This window comes from Lissotriton vulgaris, chromosome 12 (assembly GCF_964263255.1).
Source record: "Lissotriton vulgaris chromosome 12, aLisVul1.2, whole genome shotgun sequence".
In the NCBI taxonomy this organism is placed as follows: domain Eukaryota; kingdom Metazoa; phylum Chordata; class Amphibia; order Caudata; family Salamandridae; genus Lissotriton; species Lissotriton vulgaris.
In genome coordinates this window covers 147,667,980-147,687,162 of record NC_141700.1, presented here as the reverse complement: position 1 = coordinate 147,687,162, position 19,183 = coordinate 147,667,980, and the positions used below count along the sequence as shown (strand labels likewise).

General features: G+C 43.7%; 1 protein-coding gene across 1 annotated transcript; it reads right to left on the bottom strand.

Moving 5' to 3' along the window:
- Window positions 1–5,852: 5,852 nt before the first annotated feature.
- LOC147673711 (uncharacterized) lies at window positions 5,853–18,602 on the bottom strand. The gene is made up of 3 exons (XM_086946408.1): window positions 18,567–18,602; window positions 15,966–16,125; window positions 5,853–7,837 (listed from the first exon to the last, which is right to left on the bottom strand). Exons 2-3 carry the CDS (start codon window positions 16,101–16,103, stop codon window positions 5,906–5,908), a joined length of 2,070 nt encoding a protein of 689 aa, XP_086802534.1. The 5' UTR covers window positions 16,104–16,125; window positions 18,567–18,602; the 3' UTR covers window positions 5,853–5,905.
- Between the last annotated feature and the right edge of the window lie 581 nt (window positions 18,603–19,183).

Genomic DNA, 19,183 nt, shown 5'->3' with positions numbered 1-19,183 from the left:
ATTCACTAAAATTGCACCCACTAACGCGACAGCAGCACTTTCTGCAACAATGAAACGCAGGGGGACCCATCTTCCCAGCGGCTTGTGTTTTTTTCTTTCTTTAATAGAAGCACACCCTTAAAGTGGGTGTTCCTTTTTTAAACAAAAAATAAATGTCCCTCATGCACTGGAGGTTTTCTACCATCATGTGGGGAACTTTATTTCATTATACTTTAAGACCTGGTGACTTTATGGGAATCCTGTGCAGGAGAAAAGAGTGTACGAAGCCGTGACCTTAACCAGAGCAACATCTCTGATGGTGTAGTGTCGGATGACCTGTGGCAGATGTGCTGCTGAAAGATTTCTTCCACCAATGAGCCAGTTGAGGACCAGCCGTCGAACATCAAGCAGATCTCAGTTTCTAAATGAGATGCGAAAACCAAGAGCTGGGCGGATGGAAAGTCAACCAATTTTTGATGCACGCCTCCTTCCGGCCAATCTCTTATCGACCCTACTGTTTTTCTATGTATCTGCTTCTTCCTACTGACAATGGTTTTCAGTTGACCCTTAAGAAACAATAACCTCTTCGATGATTTCTTTTGTTAAATTTAAATAGGTCTTTCCCTTGTTTGTTATGGATTCAAACACCATGATCCTCTGCTGCAGTGTCAGTTACTAACCAGTGAAATAACAATCTTACCACAATTGTTTACGCCAACAACAAATGTAAGCGTCACACTCTAATCAGTGTAAAAGATTTACAACTTACTGTGTAATCCAAATTACTTTTTTTTAAACTGCTAGTGTTGTAAAAAGCCTTTTTATCTGGGGGGCACACTTTCTCAAATTAAGTTAATCTTGTTTCTACTGTAGATCAAAGCGTTTGCATCTGTGCCTTTCTAAAATAATTAATTTCAATCAGACAAAAATCAAGTTTTCCCTTGATCCCAATTGGGCAGATAAGAACATTTACCAAATACTGACAAATTAGTTAGAGAAGTGTGGCTCACTTGTTAGAAGCGGCAGACCCTGAAGCAGAGGTCAGGCCCGAGACCAGGGTTCAATTCCCGCCTCAGCGGCTCTTGGACTCAATTTCCCCGGACCTGATCATTCTCGCCTCGGTGCCTACTCTAATCATGGGTCCCACTCTGCAACTCTGGGCAATAGCTTGCTTAATCTCCACATTGGCCCCAACAGCGCTGGGATGCCTGGCTTCACCTTGGGGGTGCCCAGGAGGGGTCACAGGGAAAGCCAGGAATGGTTCCACACTGGTATACAGCACCAGGATGCCCCGAGATGGGGCGGCAGTGCGCTTTACAAGTATACTTACATTTACAAATGATTATCATGCCTGAAGCTCAAATAATAACCACTGTGCAGATCATATGTTAAATTCAATTATGAATATGTACTAATTCCGTTTGGTATGTATTTTGTATTAGACCAAATTTTCAAAGATGCGGTTGAGATGAACAACTTGCTTATAGAAAAGCGGGTTCACTGTGGATCGGGTTTTGTATAACTTGCATAATGACGTTTGAAGATGGCAGCAAGAAGTTAACCTTTCACATTACCCCAAGTCTAGCCCTCCCTTCCTAGTTAACCACAGATCCAGGCCCGCGTAAGTGCTGGTTGGCTGGAGATGGCGTTGTTGTGGACACCACCACACTAGATTAGCGATGCTATACCTGAGACAAAATCCACGTGGTGTCTTCAACAGGGCACTTGTTTTTGTGTGTGTTAAGTAGCTGTCTAGGTTTCGTTTATGGTAAATTTAGATCTGGAAAAATCTTCTGAAAGAACTATATAATATGAAATGCTGCTGAATCGTTAAGTGCCAAATATTTTTCAAACTATTAGCTATGCATTTGATCGCAATGTTCACATATCTGTGTACTATATGGTGTGTGTGTTTAATCTCCTCTATTATAAGCTGCATGTAATCTAGTGCACTTCTCATTTTTGTAAATACTCTGACTTTTTCAGTCAACATATCTTTAAAATAGAATTTACTTTAACAAATCATATTCCCGCAAATCATTACATAACTGAGGCATCATTTCATGAAGTGTATTGAAATACCATTTTTTATTGATTTATGTTGTACATATTTCATTGAAGGAACATAAATTCAGGCCACGTGATGAAATATACATTTGAGTACATTGAAGGATATTGCAAAGGGAAGAGACGTCTTTCCTTTCTAGGGAAACTAAATGACACATTTTTAGATTAGCTTGATGTCAGTAGAGCTTGTGTTCATTCCACTTCTGAAGCTCGTCTGGGGGTGGTGTAGTAGATGTGTCTTGGGGTGCTGTGATAGATGTGTCTGGGGGTGATGTAATAGTTGTTTCTGGGGGTGCTGTGATAGATGTGTCTGGGGTGGTGTTATAAATGTTTCTGGGGTGGTGTAATAGATGTTTGTGGGGGTGGTGTAATAGATGTTTCTGGGGGGCTGTGATAGATGTTTTTGGGGGCGGTGTGCTAGATGTTTCTGGGGGTGGTGTAATAGATGTGTCTAGGGGTGCTGTCATAGATGTGAATACGGTGGTGTAATAGTGTATCTGGGGGTGGTGTAATAGATGTTTGTGGGGGTGGTGTAATAGATGTTTCTGGGGGCTGTGATAGATGTTTTTGGGGGTGGTGTGCTAGATGTTTCTGGGGTGGTGTAATAGATGTGTCTAGGGGTGCTGTGATAGATGTGAATACGGTGGTGTAATAGTTGTATCTGGGGGTGGTGTAATAGATGTTTGTGGGGGTGGTGTAATAGATGTTTCTGGGGGTTGTGATAGATGTGTCTGGGGGTGGTGTGCTAGATGTTTCTGGTGGTGGTGTAATAGATGTGTCTGGGGGTGCTGTGATAGATGTGTCTACAGTGATGTAATAGATGTATCTGGGGGTACTGTGATAGCTGTTTCTTGGGGGTGCTGTGATAGATGTTTCTGGGGTGGTGTAATAGATGTGTCTGGGGTGCTGTGATAGATGTGTCTAGGGGTGGTGTAATAGATGTGTCTGGGGTGCTGTAATAAGTGTGTCTGGGGGTACTGTAATAGATGAGACTGGGGGTGCTGTGATAGATGTGTCTAGAGGTGGTGTAATAGATGTGCCTGGGGGTGCTGTGATAGATGTGCCTGGGGGTCATGTGATAGATGTGTCTGGCGGTGGTGTAACAGTCATTTTTGGGGGTGGTGTAATAGATGTTTCTGGCTGTGGTGTAACAGTTGTTTTTGGGAGCAGGGGAATAGATGTATCTGGGGTGGTGTAATAGATGTGTCTGGGGGTGTTGTGATAGATGTGTCTGGGGGTGGTGTAATATATGTTTCTGGGGTGCTGTAATAGATGTTTCTGGGGGTGGTGTAACAGTTGTTTCTGGGGGCGGTGAAATAGATGTATCGGGGTGGTGTAATAGATGTTTCTCAGGGTGCTATAATGGATATTTCTTAGGGGTGCTGTGATAGATGTGTGTGGGAGTGGTGTAATAGATGTTTCTAGGGGGTGCTGTGATAGATGTGGCTGGGGTGGCGTAACAGTCGTTTCTGGGGTGGTGTAATAGATGTTTCTGGGGGTTGGGGTAATAGATGTTTCTGGGGTGGTATAATAGATGTGTCTGGGTGTGTTATATTAGATGTTTCCTGGGGATGCTGTGATAGATGTGCCCGGGGGTGGTGTACTAGATCTGTCTGGGGTGCTGTGATACATGTGTCTGGCGGTGGTGTAACAGTCATTTTTGGGGGTGGTGTAATAGATGTTTCTGGCTGTGGTGTAACAGTTATTTTTGGGAGCAGGGGAATAGATGTTTCTGGGGTGGTGTAATAGATGTTTCTGGGGGTGCTGTGATAGATGTTTCTGGGGGTGATGTAAAAGTTGTTTCTGGGGGCGGTGAAATAGATGTATTTGGGGTGGTGTAATAGATGTTGCTCAGGGTGCTATAATAGATGTTTCTTGGCGGTGCTGTGATCGATGTGCCTGGGAGTGGTGTAATAGATGTTTCTTGGGGGTGCTGCGATAGATGTGTCTGGGAGTGGTGTAATAGATGTTTCTAGGGGGTGCTGTGAATGATAGATGTGTCTGGGGTGGTGTAACAGTCGTTTCTGGGGTGGTGTAATAGATGTTTCTGGGGTGGTATAATAGATGTGTCTGGGTGTGTTATATTAGATGTTTCTTGGGGGTGCTGTGATAGATGTGCCTGAGGGTGTTGTACTAGATCTGTGTGGGGGTGCTGTGATAGATGTTTCTGGGGGTGGTGAAACAGTTGTTTTTGGGGTGGTGTAATAGATGTATCTGAGGGTGTTGTAATAGATGCTTTTTGGGGGTGCTGTGATAGATGTTTCTGGGGGTGGTGTGAGAGATATTTCTGGGGTGGTGTAACAGTTGTTTCTGGGGTGGTGTAATAGATGTATCTGAGGGTGGTGTAATAGATGTTTCTGGGGGAGGTGAAATAGATGTGTCTGAGGGTGTTGTAATAGATGTTTCTGGGGGTTGGGGTAATAGAAGTTTCTGGGGGTGGTGTAAAAGATGTGTCTGGGGGTGTTATAATAGATGTTTCTAGGGGGTGCTGTGATAGATGTGTCTGGGGTGGTGCAATATATGTGTCTGGGGGTGCTGTGATAGATGTTTCTGGGAGTGGTGTGAGAGATGTTTCTGGGGGTGGTGTAACAGTTGTTTCTGGGGTTGGGTAATAGATGTATCTGAGGGTGGTGTAATAGATGTTTCTGGGGGGGGGGTGACAGAGATGTTTCTGGGGATGGTTGTAACAGTTGTTTCTGGGGTAGTGTAATAGATGTATCTGAGGGTGGTGTAATAGATGTTTCTCGTGTGCTATGATAGATGTGTCTGGGGGTGGTGTGATAGAAGTTTCTGGGGTGGTGTAACAGTTGTTTCTGGGGTGGTGTAATAGATGTATCTGAGGGTGGTGTAATAGATGTTTCTGAGGGTGAGGTAATAGATGTATCTTGGGGTGGTGTTATAGATGTTTCTCGGTGTGCTGTGATAGATGTGTCTGAGGTGGTGTAATAGATGTGCCGGGGGGCTTTGATAGATGTTGCTGGGGATGGTGTAACAGTTGTTTCTGGGGTGGTGTAATAGATGTATCTGAGGGTGGTGTAATAGATGTTTCTGGGGTTGGGGTAATAGATGTATCTTGGGGTGGTGTAATAGATGTTTCTGGGGTGGTGTAATAGATGTCTCTGGGGATGGTGTAATAGATGTGTCTGGAATGGTGTAATAGATGTTTCTGGGGGTGGGGTAATAGATGTATATTGGGGTGGCGTAATAGATGTTTCTGGGGGTTGTGTAATAGATGTGTCTGGGGGTGGTGTAACAGTTGTTTCTGGGGTTGGGTAATAAATGTATCTGAGGGTGGTGTAATAGATGTTTCTGGGGCGGTGTAATAGATGTTTCTGGGGATGGTTGTAACAGTTGTATCTTGGGGTGGTGTAATAGATGTTTCTCGTGTGCTATGATAGATGTGCCTGGGGGTGGTGTAATAGATGTGTTTGGGGATGCTGTGAGAGATGTTGCTGGGGGTGGTGTGATAGAAGTTTCTGGGGCTGGTGTAACAGATGTTTCTGGGGTGGTGTAATAGATGTATCTGAGGGTTTTGTAATAGATGTTTCTGAGGGTGAGGTAATAGATGTATCTTGGAGTGGTGTTATAGATGTTTCTTGGTGTGCTGTGATAAATGTGTCTGGGGTGGTGTATTAGATGTGTCTGGGGGCTGTGATGGATGTTGCTGGGGTGGTGTAACAGTGGTTTCTGGGGTGGTAAAATAGATGTATCTAAGGGTGGTGTGATAGATGTTTCTGAGGGTGGGGTAATAGATGTATCCTGGGGTGGTGTAATAGACTAATATGGACTTAGTTTTGGGAGCAGAAACCAAGATTATTTTAGGCAGCTATGCAGGTTTTGTTTCAAGCTCTGCTCCTGTCTAGTCTGATTTTGTGTTTGTAGGTGCCTTGCACATAGAGTGTGGTGTTGACTTTGTGTCATGAACTGTAGCTGGCTTTTTTTCTGGTAATGACATTGACTTTGTCACTAAAACTAGCTCGCCTTTCGTTACTGTGGCTGGCTTTTTCTCTGTTGCTGACTTTGATTCAGGTGTTGGCTTTGATTCAGGCACTGATGCGTTCTTTGCTTCTGGCTTTGGTGCTGGCTTTAATTCAGACACTAGTGTTGGCTTTGTTTCAGGCACTGGTGCTTTCTTTGCTTCTGGCACTGATGCTGTCTTTATTTCTGACACTGGCTTTGTTTCTGGCACTGGCACTGGCTTTATTTCAGGCACTGGTGCTGGCTTTGTGTCAAATACTGGTGCTTTCTTTGCTTCTGGAACTGATGATGGCTTTGTTTCTGACACTGATTTGGTTTCGGGCACTGGCACTGGCTTTGTTTCAGGCACTGGTGCTTTCTTTGCTTCTGGAACTGGTGCTGGCTTTGTTTCATACACTGGTGCTTTCTTTGCTTCTGGCACTGATTCTGGCTTTGATTCTGACACTGACTTTGTTTCTGACACTGACTTTGTTTCTGGCACTGGTGCTTTATTTGCTTCTGGAACTGGTGCTGGCTTTTTTTCTGACGCTGACTTTGTTTCTGGCACTGGCGTCGGCTTTGTTTCAAACACTGGTGCTTTCTTTGCTTCCGGCACTGGTGATGGCTTTGTTTCAAACACTGGTGCTTTCTTTGCATCTGGCACTGATGCTGGCTTTGTTTCTGACACTGACTTTGTTTCTGTTACTGGTGCTTTATTTGCTTCTGGAACTGGTGCTGGCTTTGTTTCAAACACTGATGCTTTCTTTGCTTCTGCCACTGATGCTGGCTTTGTTTCTAACACTGACTTTGTTTCTGACAATGACTTTGTTTCTGGCACTGGTGCTTTATTTGCTTCTTGAACTGGTGCTGGCTTTGTTTCAAACACTGGTGCTTTCTTTGCTTCCGGCACTGGTGCTGGCTTTGTTTCAAACACTGGTGCTTTCTTTGCTTCTGGCACTGATGCTGGATTTGTTTCTGACACTGACTTTGTTTCTGGCACTGGTGCTTTATTTGCTTCTGGAACTGGTGCTGGCTTTGTTTCAAATATTGAAGCTTTCTTTGCTTCTGGCACTGGTGCTGGCTTTGTTTCAAACACTGGTGCTTTCTTTGATTCTGGCACTGATCCTGGCTTTGTTTCTGACACTGACTTTGTTTCTGGCACTGGTGCTGGTGTTTGCTTTGTTTCAAACACTGGTGCTTTCTTTACTTCTGGCACCAATGCTGGCTTTGTTTCTGACACTGACTTTGTTTCTGACACTGACTTTGTTTCTGGCACTTGCTTTGTTTCAGGCACTGGTGCTTTCTTTGCTTCTGGAACTAGTGTTGGCTTTGTTTCAGGCACTGGTGCTTTCTTTACTTCTGGCACTGATGCTGGCTTTGTTTCTGACACTGGCTTTGTTTCTGGCACTGGCTTTGTTTCAGGCACTGGTGCTTTCTTTGCTTCTGAAACTGGTGCTGGCTTTGTTTCTGGTGCTGGTGCTTTCTTGGTTTCTGGAGCTGGTGCTGGCTGCTTTGTTTCAAGCACTGACTTTGTTTCTGGAGCTGGCGACTTTTTTTCTGGCACCGATTTTGTTTCTGGAGATGGTGCTGGCTTTGTTTTTGGAACTGACACTGACTTGGTTTTCGTTTCTGCTACTGGCACAGGTTTCTTCTGAGCGTAATCCGGATGTGATATTCCACAAGACTCGTTTTCTTGCTCCTCACTCACATGCTGCTCATACGACATTCCAAGCGCAGATACTAGGACCAAGAACTCGCCAAAATCAATCTCCCCATCATGATTTTCATCCAAAACTTTCATCAGTGAGTTGATTGATTTCTTTTCATTAGAGTTCTAGAATAATAGAATAAAATTATAAACATCTACTCATGCAGCAAGAGCAAAACATTTCTTAATCAAGAAACTAAATGACCTATCGATGAAATATCTAGGCATTTGGCCAGCATCTGCTGTACAGGCCGCAGTTGCTGCATTTGATTGTAAAGACTCTACTCCTGCTAACTTACCACTGCCCTCACTCAAGGGAAGACGGGAAATGCCAGGGTAGGATTGGCAGCCATACCAAAGTCCTGTTGATTTTCCAAAGTGTTTTCTTAGGATACTGCTCTCTCTTCTGCCACTGGCACCACCCACATATATATACCCTTTGAACCACCCTCTGCCTCGATGGACAATGCCCACAGCCTTTGGTGCTCTCCCGGCACCATCAGAGGATTGTTTGGTTTGACAGGAGAAACAACATGGATGCAAAAGAATGCTTTTACGTTACGCTTACTCTCTTGAATGTTGAAGCACTTCTCCAAACAATGGGTTAACCCCTGAAGGATTTGACAGGCACAAACCATAGGTTTTCAAACATGCAAAGTCAAGTAACTGCAAAAAAGAATAATTGATTAACAGAATGCTGCACAATGTCAAACATTTACCCTTGTACTATGATCTGGGCCTAAATCCATCCTTTTTTGCTATTTAAGCCATTCCAGTTCAGACCTTGTGATATGCAAATCAGTTGTGACCTTGTGCCCCATGGGAACACTCCAGCACTGCCAGGCCAGGTCCTCTCTGGACTGGAAACAAGCATCCTAGAACCGGTTTGGGGGTATCAGCCCTCATCAGCCAGGATAGCTTGACTCCAGTGGCATGGAGAGCACGGGACTCACGTCTGAGCATACCCGTCCCACTCGGGGTGACAAGTGCAAAAAGAACTATTGATGGACAGAATGCAGAACAATGTCATACATTCACCCCAGCACAGAGATCTGGGCCTAAATCCATCGTTTTTTTGCTCACCGTGACATTCCAGTTCAGACCCGGCCAAGTAACTGAGCACAAACTAGTGCGCATGATCATTAGCTTCTGGTGATTTCTGAAAGTGTTCATTTCTTTTAGTGTTCACTCTTCCTAAAAAGGTGTTTGGGGGCTTAGCAGCAAAACATTTTAATAAAATGGGATTAAATAGTGTATTTCACACCACAGTTATCACACAAACGTGTTGAAACGTATTAGGCCATGACAAGGCACTCAAAATATATTCCAGTATTTTAACAGGGTGTCAAGCAAACTTGGCGATCTCTAGAAAAGTTGCTGATTCACACACCCAATCATAATATTGAGAACATTGTGCACTTTTTAATACAATTTACCTACAAATATTAAAGCCATCGGAAATACAGACGGTTCTGAAAATGCAATTGCACATTGTTTAATATTTAGCATGTAACGTAAATGTAAATGAATTTATATAGCGCAAATCACCGAGCGGTTTCTAAGCACTTGCTTAGGGAACCCGTCCTGGTATTCCCCTGCGAGATAACCCCGGCAGGGTATCCACAAGGTGAAAGCCAGGCATCCCGCCGCAAGGGACCGTTGTGGAGATTAAGCAAGCTATTGCCCAGAGTCACAGAGTGTGAACCCGTGAATCTAGTAGGCACCGGAGCGAGAATTGTCAAGTCCATGGACATTTTAGGACTCAGGACCCCGCCGAGCCAGGAATTGAACCCTGGTCCCAGGCTGACCTCTGCTTCCAGGTCTGCCTCCTCTAACCAGTGAGCCACACTTCTCCACAATGTAACCACGATTCTACTTTTCACTCCCATGCCCCTTCCAAATATTTTCTAAGTCGTATGCTATCTTCTAGACTCTGGCAAATCAACATTTCTAGAAATATTTTGTACATCGCTGCTGTGTGTCGGCTCTGGGCCCTCTTACAAGCTCGAAGAAGCAGATGGGTAAAAGCAATCCTAAATATTAATTTCCTGAGAGTGCCAGTAATTACCACTAAAGTATGTGCTTTAGATGTATATTTGAAAATACAATTCATTTGTCTCCAAACACCTAATTTGTCAGTTTGAGAAAATACACAAATGCATTTTTTTTATTTTACTCAACTCCTCCCAAACAAATGCTAACCATGTTTATTGAAACAATTTTTTTTGTTTTTTGTTCAGAAGTACCCGCATTTTGTACGTAGTGAATACGCGTGGTGCTCAAAACACTAATAGATAACTTCCTCAAGAGCATATATCTTGCATGTTGTGGTGAAACAAGTTAGTAGGGTCAGCGAGCCGAAGGACCATCGGGGAAGGAATGGTGGAATTTAGTCGGGGATCCAATTGCAACTCGCCCTGCCCCTGCAAGTGGCACCACCTGGAGGAGCAGAAATGGAAACGCAGTCGCCAGACTATGCATAGCACAGACCGCACAACCATGTGGTAGACTCAACGTTAACACCCCTCACTCTTTGCTCTCTTACATAATTGGCACTGCCCAGAATTTTGTCAGTGCCAACAATCGGCAACCACCAGGCACGATGAAGCACCTCCAGCGAGTGTCGTTCGGCGGGAAAAAAAAGTCTGCATCTAATATCTGTGCCATTGTTGGATGGGGGCCCTAATTGGGCCCTAATTGTGCTTTAAGATTGCCTATGAAATCCCAACATTTCTTAGGAATTTTTCTGTTAATCAAGCCATAATTGGCTTAATTTTAGGAAAGAGGTTCCTTTTATCGCAAAGGAAGCGACATGAAGTAGAAGTCATCTGATGAACGTTGGCTTTGACCATGCAAGCTCTTTTTCATAATTTCAAATCAGGTGACTACTGCATGTATAAGATGCTAGCTGGATATCTGATGGCTGGCTTAAACAATTTTAGAAATGGCTCAGTTTCTTTGAGTTGTTTGTTTATTACTCACGAATGCTGAGCATCATTTTAGGATTATAAGTCTAGCTTTTAAATATCTACGGCAGTAATTCTTTATCTTTTGCCTTCTGTAGACTCCCTCTGAAACACTATTGAAAGCCCGGAGTAAAATCCTTAGCAATTTCTACGATTTAAACCTCCAATAAATACACTATCGAAATCGAACAAATGCACACATTAGGAAATATTTTCATTATTTAGCAATAAAAAATAGACAAAAATCAAAGTTGCATATTTACTGGGAAGTTTAACCTTTTCAAAATGTATTTGTAATTGTAAAAGAAGAGTGATATGCTTGACTTTTTTGCTACTAATGGTTTTTTCTCAGTGCATGCTAGTGCTTCAGTTGAGGTCACCAGTCGTCTATAGCACTATAGAGTCACTGCTCTCACGAATCAAGATATGGATGCCAGCTTTATTTTCAGCCTCCAATTTCAAGTTTATCCACATTTACAGAGCACTTTAAAGGTTTTAATTGACAGTATTGTGGGTATATGCTTTATTAATCTGCAAATATGATTGAATATTTAAACAGTTGCAGACCCCCTGAGTAGGCATTGTAGACCCCACAGGGTCCCTGGGACCGCAGATTAAGACTGCTGACTATGAGGTATGGCTCTCAGTACATGCAGAATAACGCTCAGGAGTCAGGACCTCATTATGATGAGGCTCGGAAAGCCTCCGAATGCAGTAACAATAGAGGCTGTCGGTTTTGAAAACTGGCCATACATTCCGGCTGGTTTCTGGCAGGCTTAAGGACCCTGTCTGCTAGTTGAACCCGGCACGTAATCCCTATGGATGGCGTTTTACGCCGTCCGGATTACGATGTAGATTTCGACCAGGGTTTCCCTGCCGGGCTTTCCTACATGGAAACACTGTTGGAAAGTGAATTTGGGGGCCCCAAGCAGGGCCCCCTTTAGCCAGCAGCCTCCGGTTGGGGGCTAAGGGGCAGCTATGAGGTGCCTGCCACACAGTGCAGGAATGAACACAAACTCCCTTTTCTGTACGGGAGCTTGACACTGTACCATGAGCAGTCGCATCAAAATTCTGTGGTCGGGACCGTTGACCTGAGGTCGGTCGGACACGTATCCGCAACGGTGTTGAAATAAGGCCCTGATTGTTATAGTCCACAAGAGTATTGCAGCTCTGACTGTATTGCGATAATGCTCCACCATTCATGTTTGTGTGAACAGTAAAAATAGGTATGAGTTTGCCTCTTCTGCATTGTAAATCAGGCCTATTTTTAAATGTGCCGTATGTCTCACACTGGGAGTTTCTAAATGTATGGATCTTGCTGCTGTTTTTAATATGCTGATTTTGGCGGTCATTGGGGTTGCAAATGTAGTTCTAATAGGTCTAGATCCATATTGGATTTTGAGAACATCCTCATAAGGTAAATCTGCATTCAGTGAATCTAAAAGGATTTCCTTTATATAGACAGCTGCCACCCTGAATATCATGACTCAATCCAACCTCCAGCATATATGTTGGAATACCAGCTTATCATAGTGACTGCTTGCATCATCTGCTCCGGGCACATAATGGTGATGCAGATTTGCAGGCTAGAAGTGTTGACATATTATATGCAGGTCGCTATGGCCCCATATTTTCAGCCTTAATCTTTTCTTTTAGACATTTGTGTGAACATTTAATATCTAAGATAGTGAAGCCCACGATGTCAGAGTGTAGAACTCATCATGAGACACTAATGACTAACGACCAAATCTCATATCAAGCCCACGCTTCTCAGCTGCAGATCAGTGGTTAAACATGCTGCAGACATCGCGGATCTCATCCTTGCCCAAGACCATGACTTCCTAATCTTAACAGAAGCCTGGCTCAATGATACTTCCTCACCCATTACGAAGATTTTAGTTCCACCCAACTTTGACATCATCAGACTAGATAGAGCAAGAAAAACAGGAGAAGGCGTAGCATGCATTTTCCACTCCTCGCTCACCCAGGAACAAGCTCACACTGCACCAATGCCCTCTTGTGAATATCTAGGTATTGTATATGGAACAATAACAAGATAGTATGCACTCTACACACTCTATACCACCCCCTTGGCAACAATCTTCCCTTCATTGAACAGCTAATGGATACCATTGCATCTAAATCAGACCAAAACAACAACCAGATCTTCCTCAGAGAATTCAACATCCACTGGAATGACACTCATGACCATCAACTGGACACCTTCAAAGCCTTCCTCTTGGACCTCAGTCTCACCAAATCATGTAATGGCCCACTCATAACAGAGCGCAATCATGGGAAACATGCTAGTACGATAGGGGCAACCACGTAAAACCAAACAATTGACCAGAGACCTGAGAAATATTAACCTTACTGAGCTTTCTTCTAGCAGCAACAGACTCTTACAACCTCCTACAAACATGGTGAATGTTAATGATTTCACAGATCACTATTTCCAATCTATGTCAGATATTCTTGACGCAGTTGCACCGAAACCGCTAAAAAGACTCCCCTGCAAACCACCCAAATCCTGGTTCAACTGCAACCTTAATGCAGAAAGACAGAAGTTAAGACTTGCCGAATGAACTTGGAGAATCTCTCCCTCCCTCTCTCACCTCAAGCATCTGAGCTTGACGAGAAGTGCCTATAATAAACACATTAGAAGATCTTAAACTGAGCACTTTAAGATACAACTAGATGTAGCCAAACACAGTCCCAAAAAACTATTTGAACTTATCAAGCAACAAGCAACCCACAACCCTAAATCCTACCCAGGAGATAAAGTACCATCACTCTGTGGAAATGACTTCTCCTCCCATTTCATAGAAAAGACCAAGAAGATCGAATCAGAACTACATATCGCCTCCCAACATCCACAAAACAATTCCCTTCCCAATCTTCTTCTTGTTCAACAATGGGGGAATACCCCCAAATAAGTTGCTCCTAAAAAACATAATGCTAGCTGGAATGCTCTCAAAACAGGCGAAGTCGGCATACTCAACATAATAACATCGCTAAACCCTCCAACCATTTCTTTGATCCTGTGCCCGCTAAACTTACCAAAGAACTAAAATCCTCCCTTCTACCACTCTGGACCAGGATTATTAATGCATCCCTATCTCAGGGCCTGATGCCGACTGTCTAAAAATAGGACAGGTCAGTCCTATGCTCAAATGCCAAATGCAGATCAGTCTGATCTCAACAATTTTCGTTCCATTACCAAACTGCCCACACTAGCAAAGGTCCTAGAAAAATATGTGCACTTACATGTCTGTGACCATATTGATAAGCTCCATCTTCTGGATAATTGCCAATCCCTCTTCAGAAAGGGTCATAGCACCGAAACAGCTTTAACACATATTGTTGATGATGCCCTGAGAATGCTTGATCTGAATGAATCATGCCTACTTATTCTACTGGATCTATTCTCCGCATTTGACACAGTCAAACACGACAGAATGATCAGCCTTCTGGAGGCAAGGAGGGGGCTATCTGGACTCGTTGCAAGCTGATTTGCGTCATTCCTACCCAACAGATCTAAAAGAATAAAAATCAAGCATACCCTCCCTGACTCCACTCCGGTCTATATCGGAGTACCTTAAGGATCCACACTTTCTCCTACGCTATTCAATCTATTTATGGAACCCCCCACGGAAATTCTAAAGTGCTCAAATATTCTTTAACATACATATGCTGACGACACTCAATTGTACTTGAAAATCTTACCCCGAAGACGTCAAGACTCTTAACCACACCCTGGTTCAAACCTAGCATTGGCTAACCCACAACCACCTCATGCTCATCGCGGTCAAAACGGAATTCCTCCTGATCACCCCCCACAACTGCTCTGTCCCAATACATGTATGGCTCAGACATCCTACAGCTCTCGACTGTGTCCCGACTATCATTGACTCCGCAAGATCGCTTGGAATACCTCTGGACAAGCATCTGAATATGCAAGATCATATCAAAGCAACAACCAGGGGAGCCCTCTGTCAGCTGAGCATCCTAAAGCAAATCATACGTTTCTTGCCCCCTGACGACCTTCACATGGCAGTGCAATCCTTTGTCATATTCAGATTAGACTACGGGATTGCTACTCTCACAGGCCTGCCTAAAACACGGTTAGCACCATTAAGAACTGTTCTGAACTCAGCAGCTAGACTAGTCTCGGAATCAAGGAAGTTTGATCAAATCAGTCCAGACCTAAAACTTTTAAACTGGCTCCCGATTGAAGCAAGGATCCAGCTGAAAATAGCCTGCAAGACTCATAAGGCTCTACACCACAGCACTCCCATTTACCTAGCCAATAAACTTGAGAGGTCAAGGGGCAGTCGCTCCATGAGAAGTGACAATTCCCTATTGCTGAAACCGGAGAAGCTTAAGAAGACGACATACAAACCGCTCATTGTCTGACCTAGCCCCTAGAATTTGAAACTCACTGCCATCCACTAGCAAAACCAATCCCTCAATCACTGCCTTCAAAATAGAAATGTAAAGATTTCTGATGAACAAATATCTCTATTAACAACTTTACTAAACTCAGGATGAATCATATGTTGAAAATGTTTGCTCGTGATTCAACATACTAAGTGTATGCTCTGCACTTCTTGCTGTTCTCCCTAGTAACTATATTTGCCATTTACTCTGTTTGTATAACCTGTCTGCTATTTGCTCAGTGCACTGATGCCCAATGGGTCACGTCCGCGCTTTCTAAAACTCCTTTAATACATTTGGTTAATGGAAAGTTTAAGTTTGGAACATGGTGTCCCAGAGTCATTGATGTTTATGGCCCCCGTCAAGAGTGATTTTAACACCTTCGGTGCTCATGACATCTCCGGGCCGTCATGAGTCACGGTAGGTGTGTGCTCATGACAGCCGGAAGCCGTTCAAACGTTGCCGCTCCGCCCACGCGGTGTTAATTTCCCATCTGTGCAGGAGAATGAATTAGTGGGCGGTGTTCGGACGGCTCCCGGCCATCATGAGCACACGCCCACCGTGATTTATGACGGCCGGGAGCCGTCATGAGCACCGCAGCGCCACGCCCACCCCCTGCACCGTGGCCGAATTTGCCCCGTGGCAAAGGGGTTAATAGTTTTCAAATGAGCATCACTTTTTTAGAACAAGCCCGGTCAACACTGCCTTCTCACTCAGAAAGCCATCCTTGAAAGGGTATTCCAGTAGCCTCTTTCTTGCTTCCTAAAGGAAACTAAAAGTAATGCATTGCATGTTGACAAGAAGACTATGTACAGATACCGGATCCTTCTGACAATGTTGTGCTGTTTTACCTGAAGTGATTGCGGGAGCTCCTCTCGGATCAGCTTGGTGAGCTCTGCCTTGTTCAGCTTGTAACGACCGGATTCCTTTTCGCCATACTTCTTGAATAGCTCATGAATACAGCTGATCACTTCGATAAGACTGCACATCTTTGCACGATGTAGAGGCGACCTAGTATGCAAAGAGAAAGGAGACTTTGCTAAAAGAGGATTCCTGAGGCACCTTAGGATTAGCCAATGGATCCATGGAGGCTAGCCTACAATGGGGCATATGTACAAGCCCCTATCGCCACGAGAACGTCACTTTTTGTGACGTTCCCGTGGCGATAAGGGCCTTGCCTTATGTACAAAGCAGTGTTAAGCCACTTAATGTGGCTTAACGCTGCCTTTTACATAAGGCACCCTTTCACGCTATGTTTAGTGTCAAAGGGGCCTCCAGTGGGAGTTGTGGTGGGCGTTCCACCGCAACACCCATTGCATTTGACGCTGTCCCCTATGTACAAGGGTGGCGTACATAGGAGGCATATAGTGCAGCTTTGCGTTTCCGAAGTGGCAGAGTATGTTGTTAAGCCCAGGAGGCTAATGCCTCTCTCCGCCACTTCTATTGTACTTATCCTCCAATGTATCTGGTCTGGGTTTCCGTTTCACTGAAACCCTGTGATCTTCTAAGTAATGTGGTCAGAGAAGTAAGCCCTCATTGTGCATTAGATTGTTAGAGGAAAGCCTCTGGTGTGTTCAGTAGCATTGGGTAACCAACAGAAAATAAAGTGGTACAGAGAGCTCCAATTGTCCATTGTTAGATATGAGAAGAATAACACTCAACTTTTTAGGTCACATCCTTTTTCGTTCATTAAATTTATACATGCCAGAATGAAAAGCTGTGTAATTGGGAAAGCCATGACTGGCTAAATACCCCATAAAAGAAACAAGGCATAACCTGGAATCCCCGGAAGTCTATTGAAGAAACATTGGTGAGACCTCCCTTGGAAAGTAATATCTGTTTTTAAGGGTTTCTTCAACCGAGAAATGAAAAGATTATTCCATGGTCAGCTATCAAAATGGGTAAGGGACTGAGTGCAGGTAAGGCCCAATAATCTGGCAGTGACATCTACTGAGATGCAAGTGGGGAGTATTATTATTTGAAAAAGACATGGTGGAGCAGAAGGCTTTAGTGCTATAAAACAATTACTTTCACAAAGAGTGCCATATTCATTGCTTTGCCTCGCCCCAGTGGTAGTGATGGAGAGAAAAACGTCAAATTAGAGCCATACTCAGACTTTTAGTTTAGGTAGGTGAAGGGATTTATAGAGCATGGGCTTAGCTACAAAGGAGCAGAGGGTTATCCACAGTAAGGGTATCTAGGGGAGGGGAAGGATACAGGGTTTTATGTAGGGTACAGAACAGAGAGGATCTTAAAGGTGGGTGGTCTTTTCAGGAAAGGGAGCATCAGGGGGAGTTACAAGACGATTGCAAGCGTACAGTTCATCTGCTTAGTCTCTAAAGAATTTACATATCTCAGACATTTTGAAACAGGTTTTCTGACTTTGACACAATCGAAACAATATATCAATCTGTTTAGTCCAGTAGGAGTCAAGAAACTCTGTCTGTAAACACTAGCCTAGTCCAGATAACATGAGACAACAAAAACAGGGGCAAATGTACTATTTTTTCAAGCGAAGAAACACAGTGCGGCAACCCAAGATTCTGCTCTAGGTTGTGTGAAAGCGAGAGAGCATGACAGAACCACAAATACAAAGATAGGACGCTGCGACCCTCTTCACAAGAGCTTCACACTTTCTGGCTGCCTAGCACCGCACACTCACCTTTGCACAATAGTGCAAATATATTTGTGTGAGTCTGGCATGGGTTTTGTAAGGGAAGGGTACCCTTTCTGCACAACATACTATGCTTACACTTAATTGTAACCTTTCCCACTTTGCTTGTGCACACATACAGAGTAGGAAATCATTTCTTGTGCCTGCCTCGGGGAGGCTCCATTTGTTAATCAAAAGCTTTATCCACAGATGTTAATAAACAGAACTTTGCATCAGAAACCATGGGTGTTAGTGTGTAAACGCACCACCCACGTGACAGCCCTTTGATACAAAGTAGAAAAGAAATGTACTCTATTAGAGTAAAAGTAAATCCCAACTCAGCACTTCGCATAATGTTTGTTACTTTGCACTAGTGCATAGCGTTGGTAAATCCTGGCCGAAATCTTAATTAGTTACCTAAAAAAAGTCTTTAGAGTAGCAAAGAGCTGCCTTTTTGCACTTTAAATAACAACAAATGCGCAGAAATGCAAAAAGTAATAGCAAAATCAGAAACTGTGTCCTGACTTGATAAGATCCAGCTCAGGTTTGCAAACACATTTTACAGAGACAACAGAAACAGAGCGCCTGGCTCTTCATCACACACATTTTACAGAATGAACCTATGCAATGACGTAGCCCGCGTGCTCTACTAAACCTAGGGTAAGCTAGGTCCCATACATGCAGATGCAGAAACCTGCCTCCCAGAACAGCATCACCTGACCCAAAGCCCCAGCATATACTTCAGCCAGTGCCGAGAAGTCCACGTCAGGCCGCTAAAGAGAATATAACTGTCACTCACCTGAGGCAGCAGTGGGTAATCACCGAGGAGACGTGGAGAGTTTGTGGAGCCTTGGAATCCTATGGTGTTTTATACAGGCCACCTGGAGGCTCCTCCCTCTCGCGTGAGGATGACGCCCTTCCTCCTGGACGTGACTTTATTCCTTGCTATGTATCAGGAGAGACGTATTCTATTTCGTCATCGCCCAAGCTGCCTGCCCTTCCTTGAAAGGTAGGGAGACGTGCAGCTGATTCATGGAAAGGCAAAATTTGGAGCAACTCGCTGAATCGGTTAATTATTTCCTAATTGATACTTAATGAATCCTTTATTGTATGTGAACATTTTCAAATTAAATCTGCTTTTTCCTCGAGCAGGTCGGCGATGCGGTATCAACAAATAGGAAATAAATCTGTACCAACTGTGGGGTTAAGTATAATAAATCTGCACCAACTGTGGAGTTAAGTATAATAAATCAGTACCAACTGTGGAATTAAGTATAATACATCTGTACCAACTGTGGGGTTAAGTATAATACATCTGTAACAACTGTGGAGTTAAGTATAATACATCTGTACCAACTGTGGAATTAAGTATAATACATCTGTACCAACTGTGGGACTAAGTAAAATAAATCTGTA

What these genes read in the sequence shown, in the direction of transcription:
- LOC147673711 (XM_086946408.1), bottom strand. Translation starts at nt 16,103, where the DNA reads ATGTGCAGTCTTATCGAAGTGATCAGCTGTATTCATGAGCTATTCAAG. An exon ending in AGCTCCCGCAATCACTTCAG is followed by an intron (nt 7,838 to 15,965) that starts GTAAAACAGCAC and finishes CTATTATTCTAG; the next exon opens with AACTCTAATGAAAAGAAATC.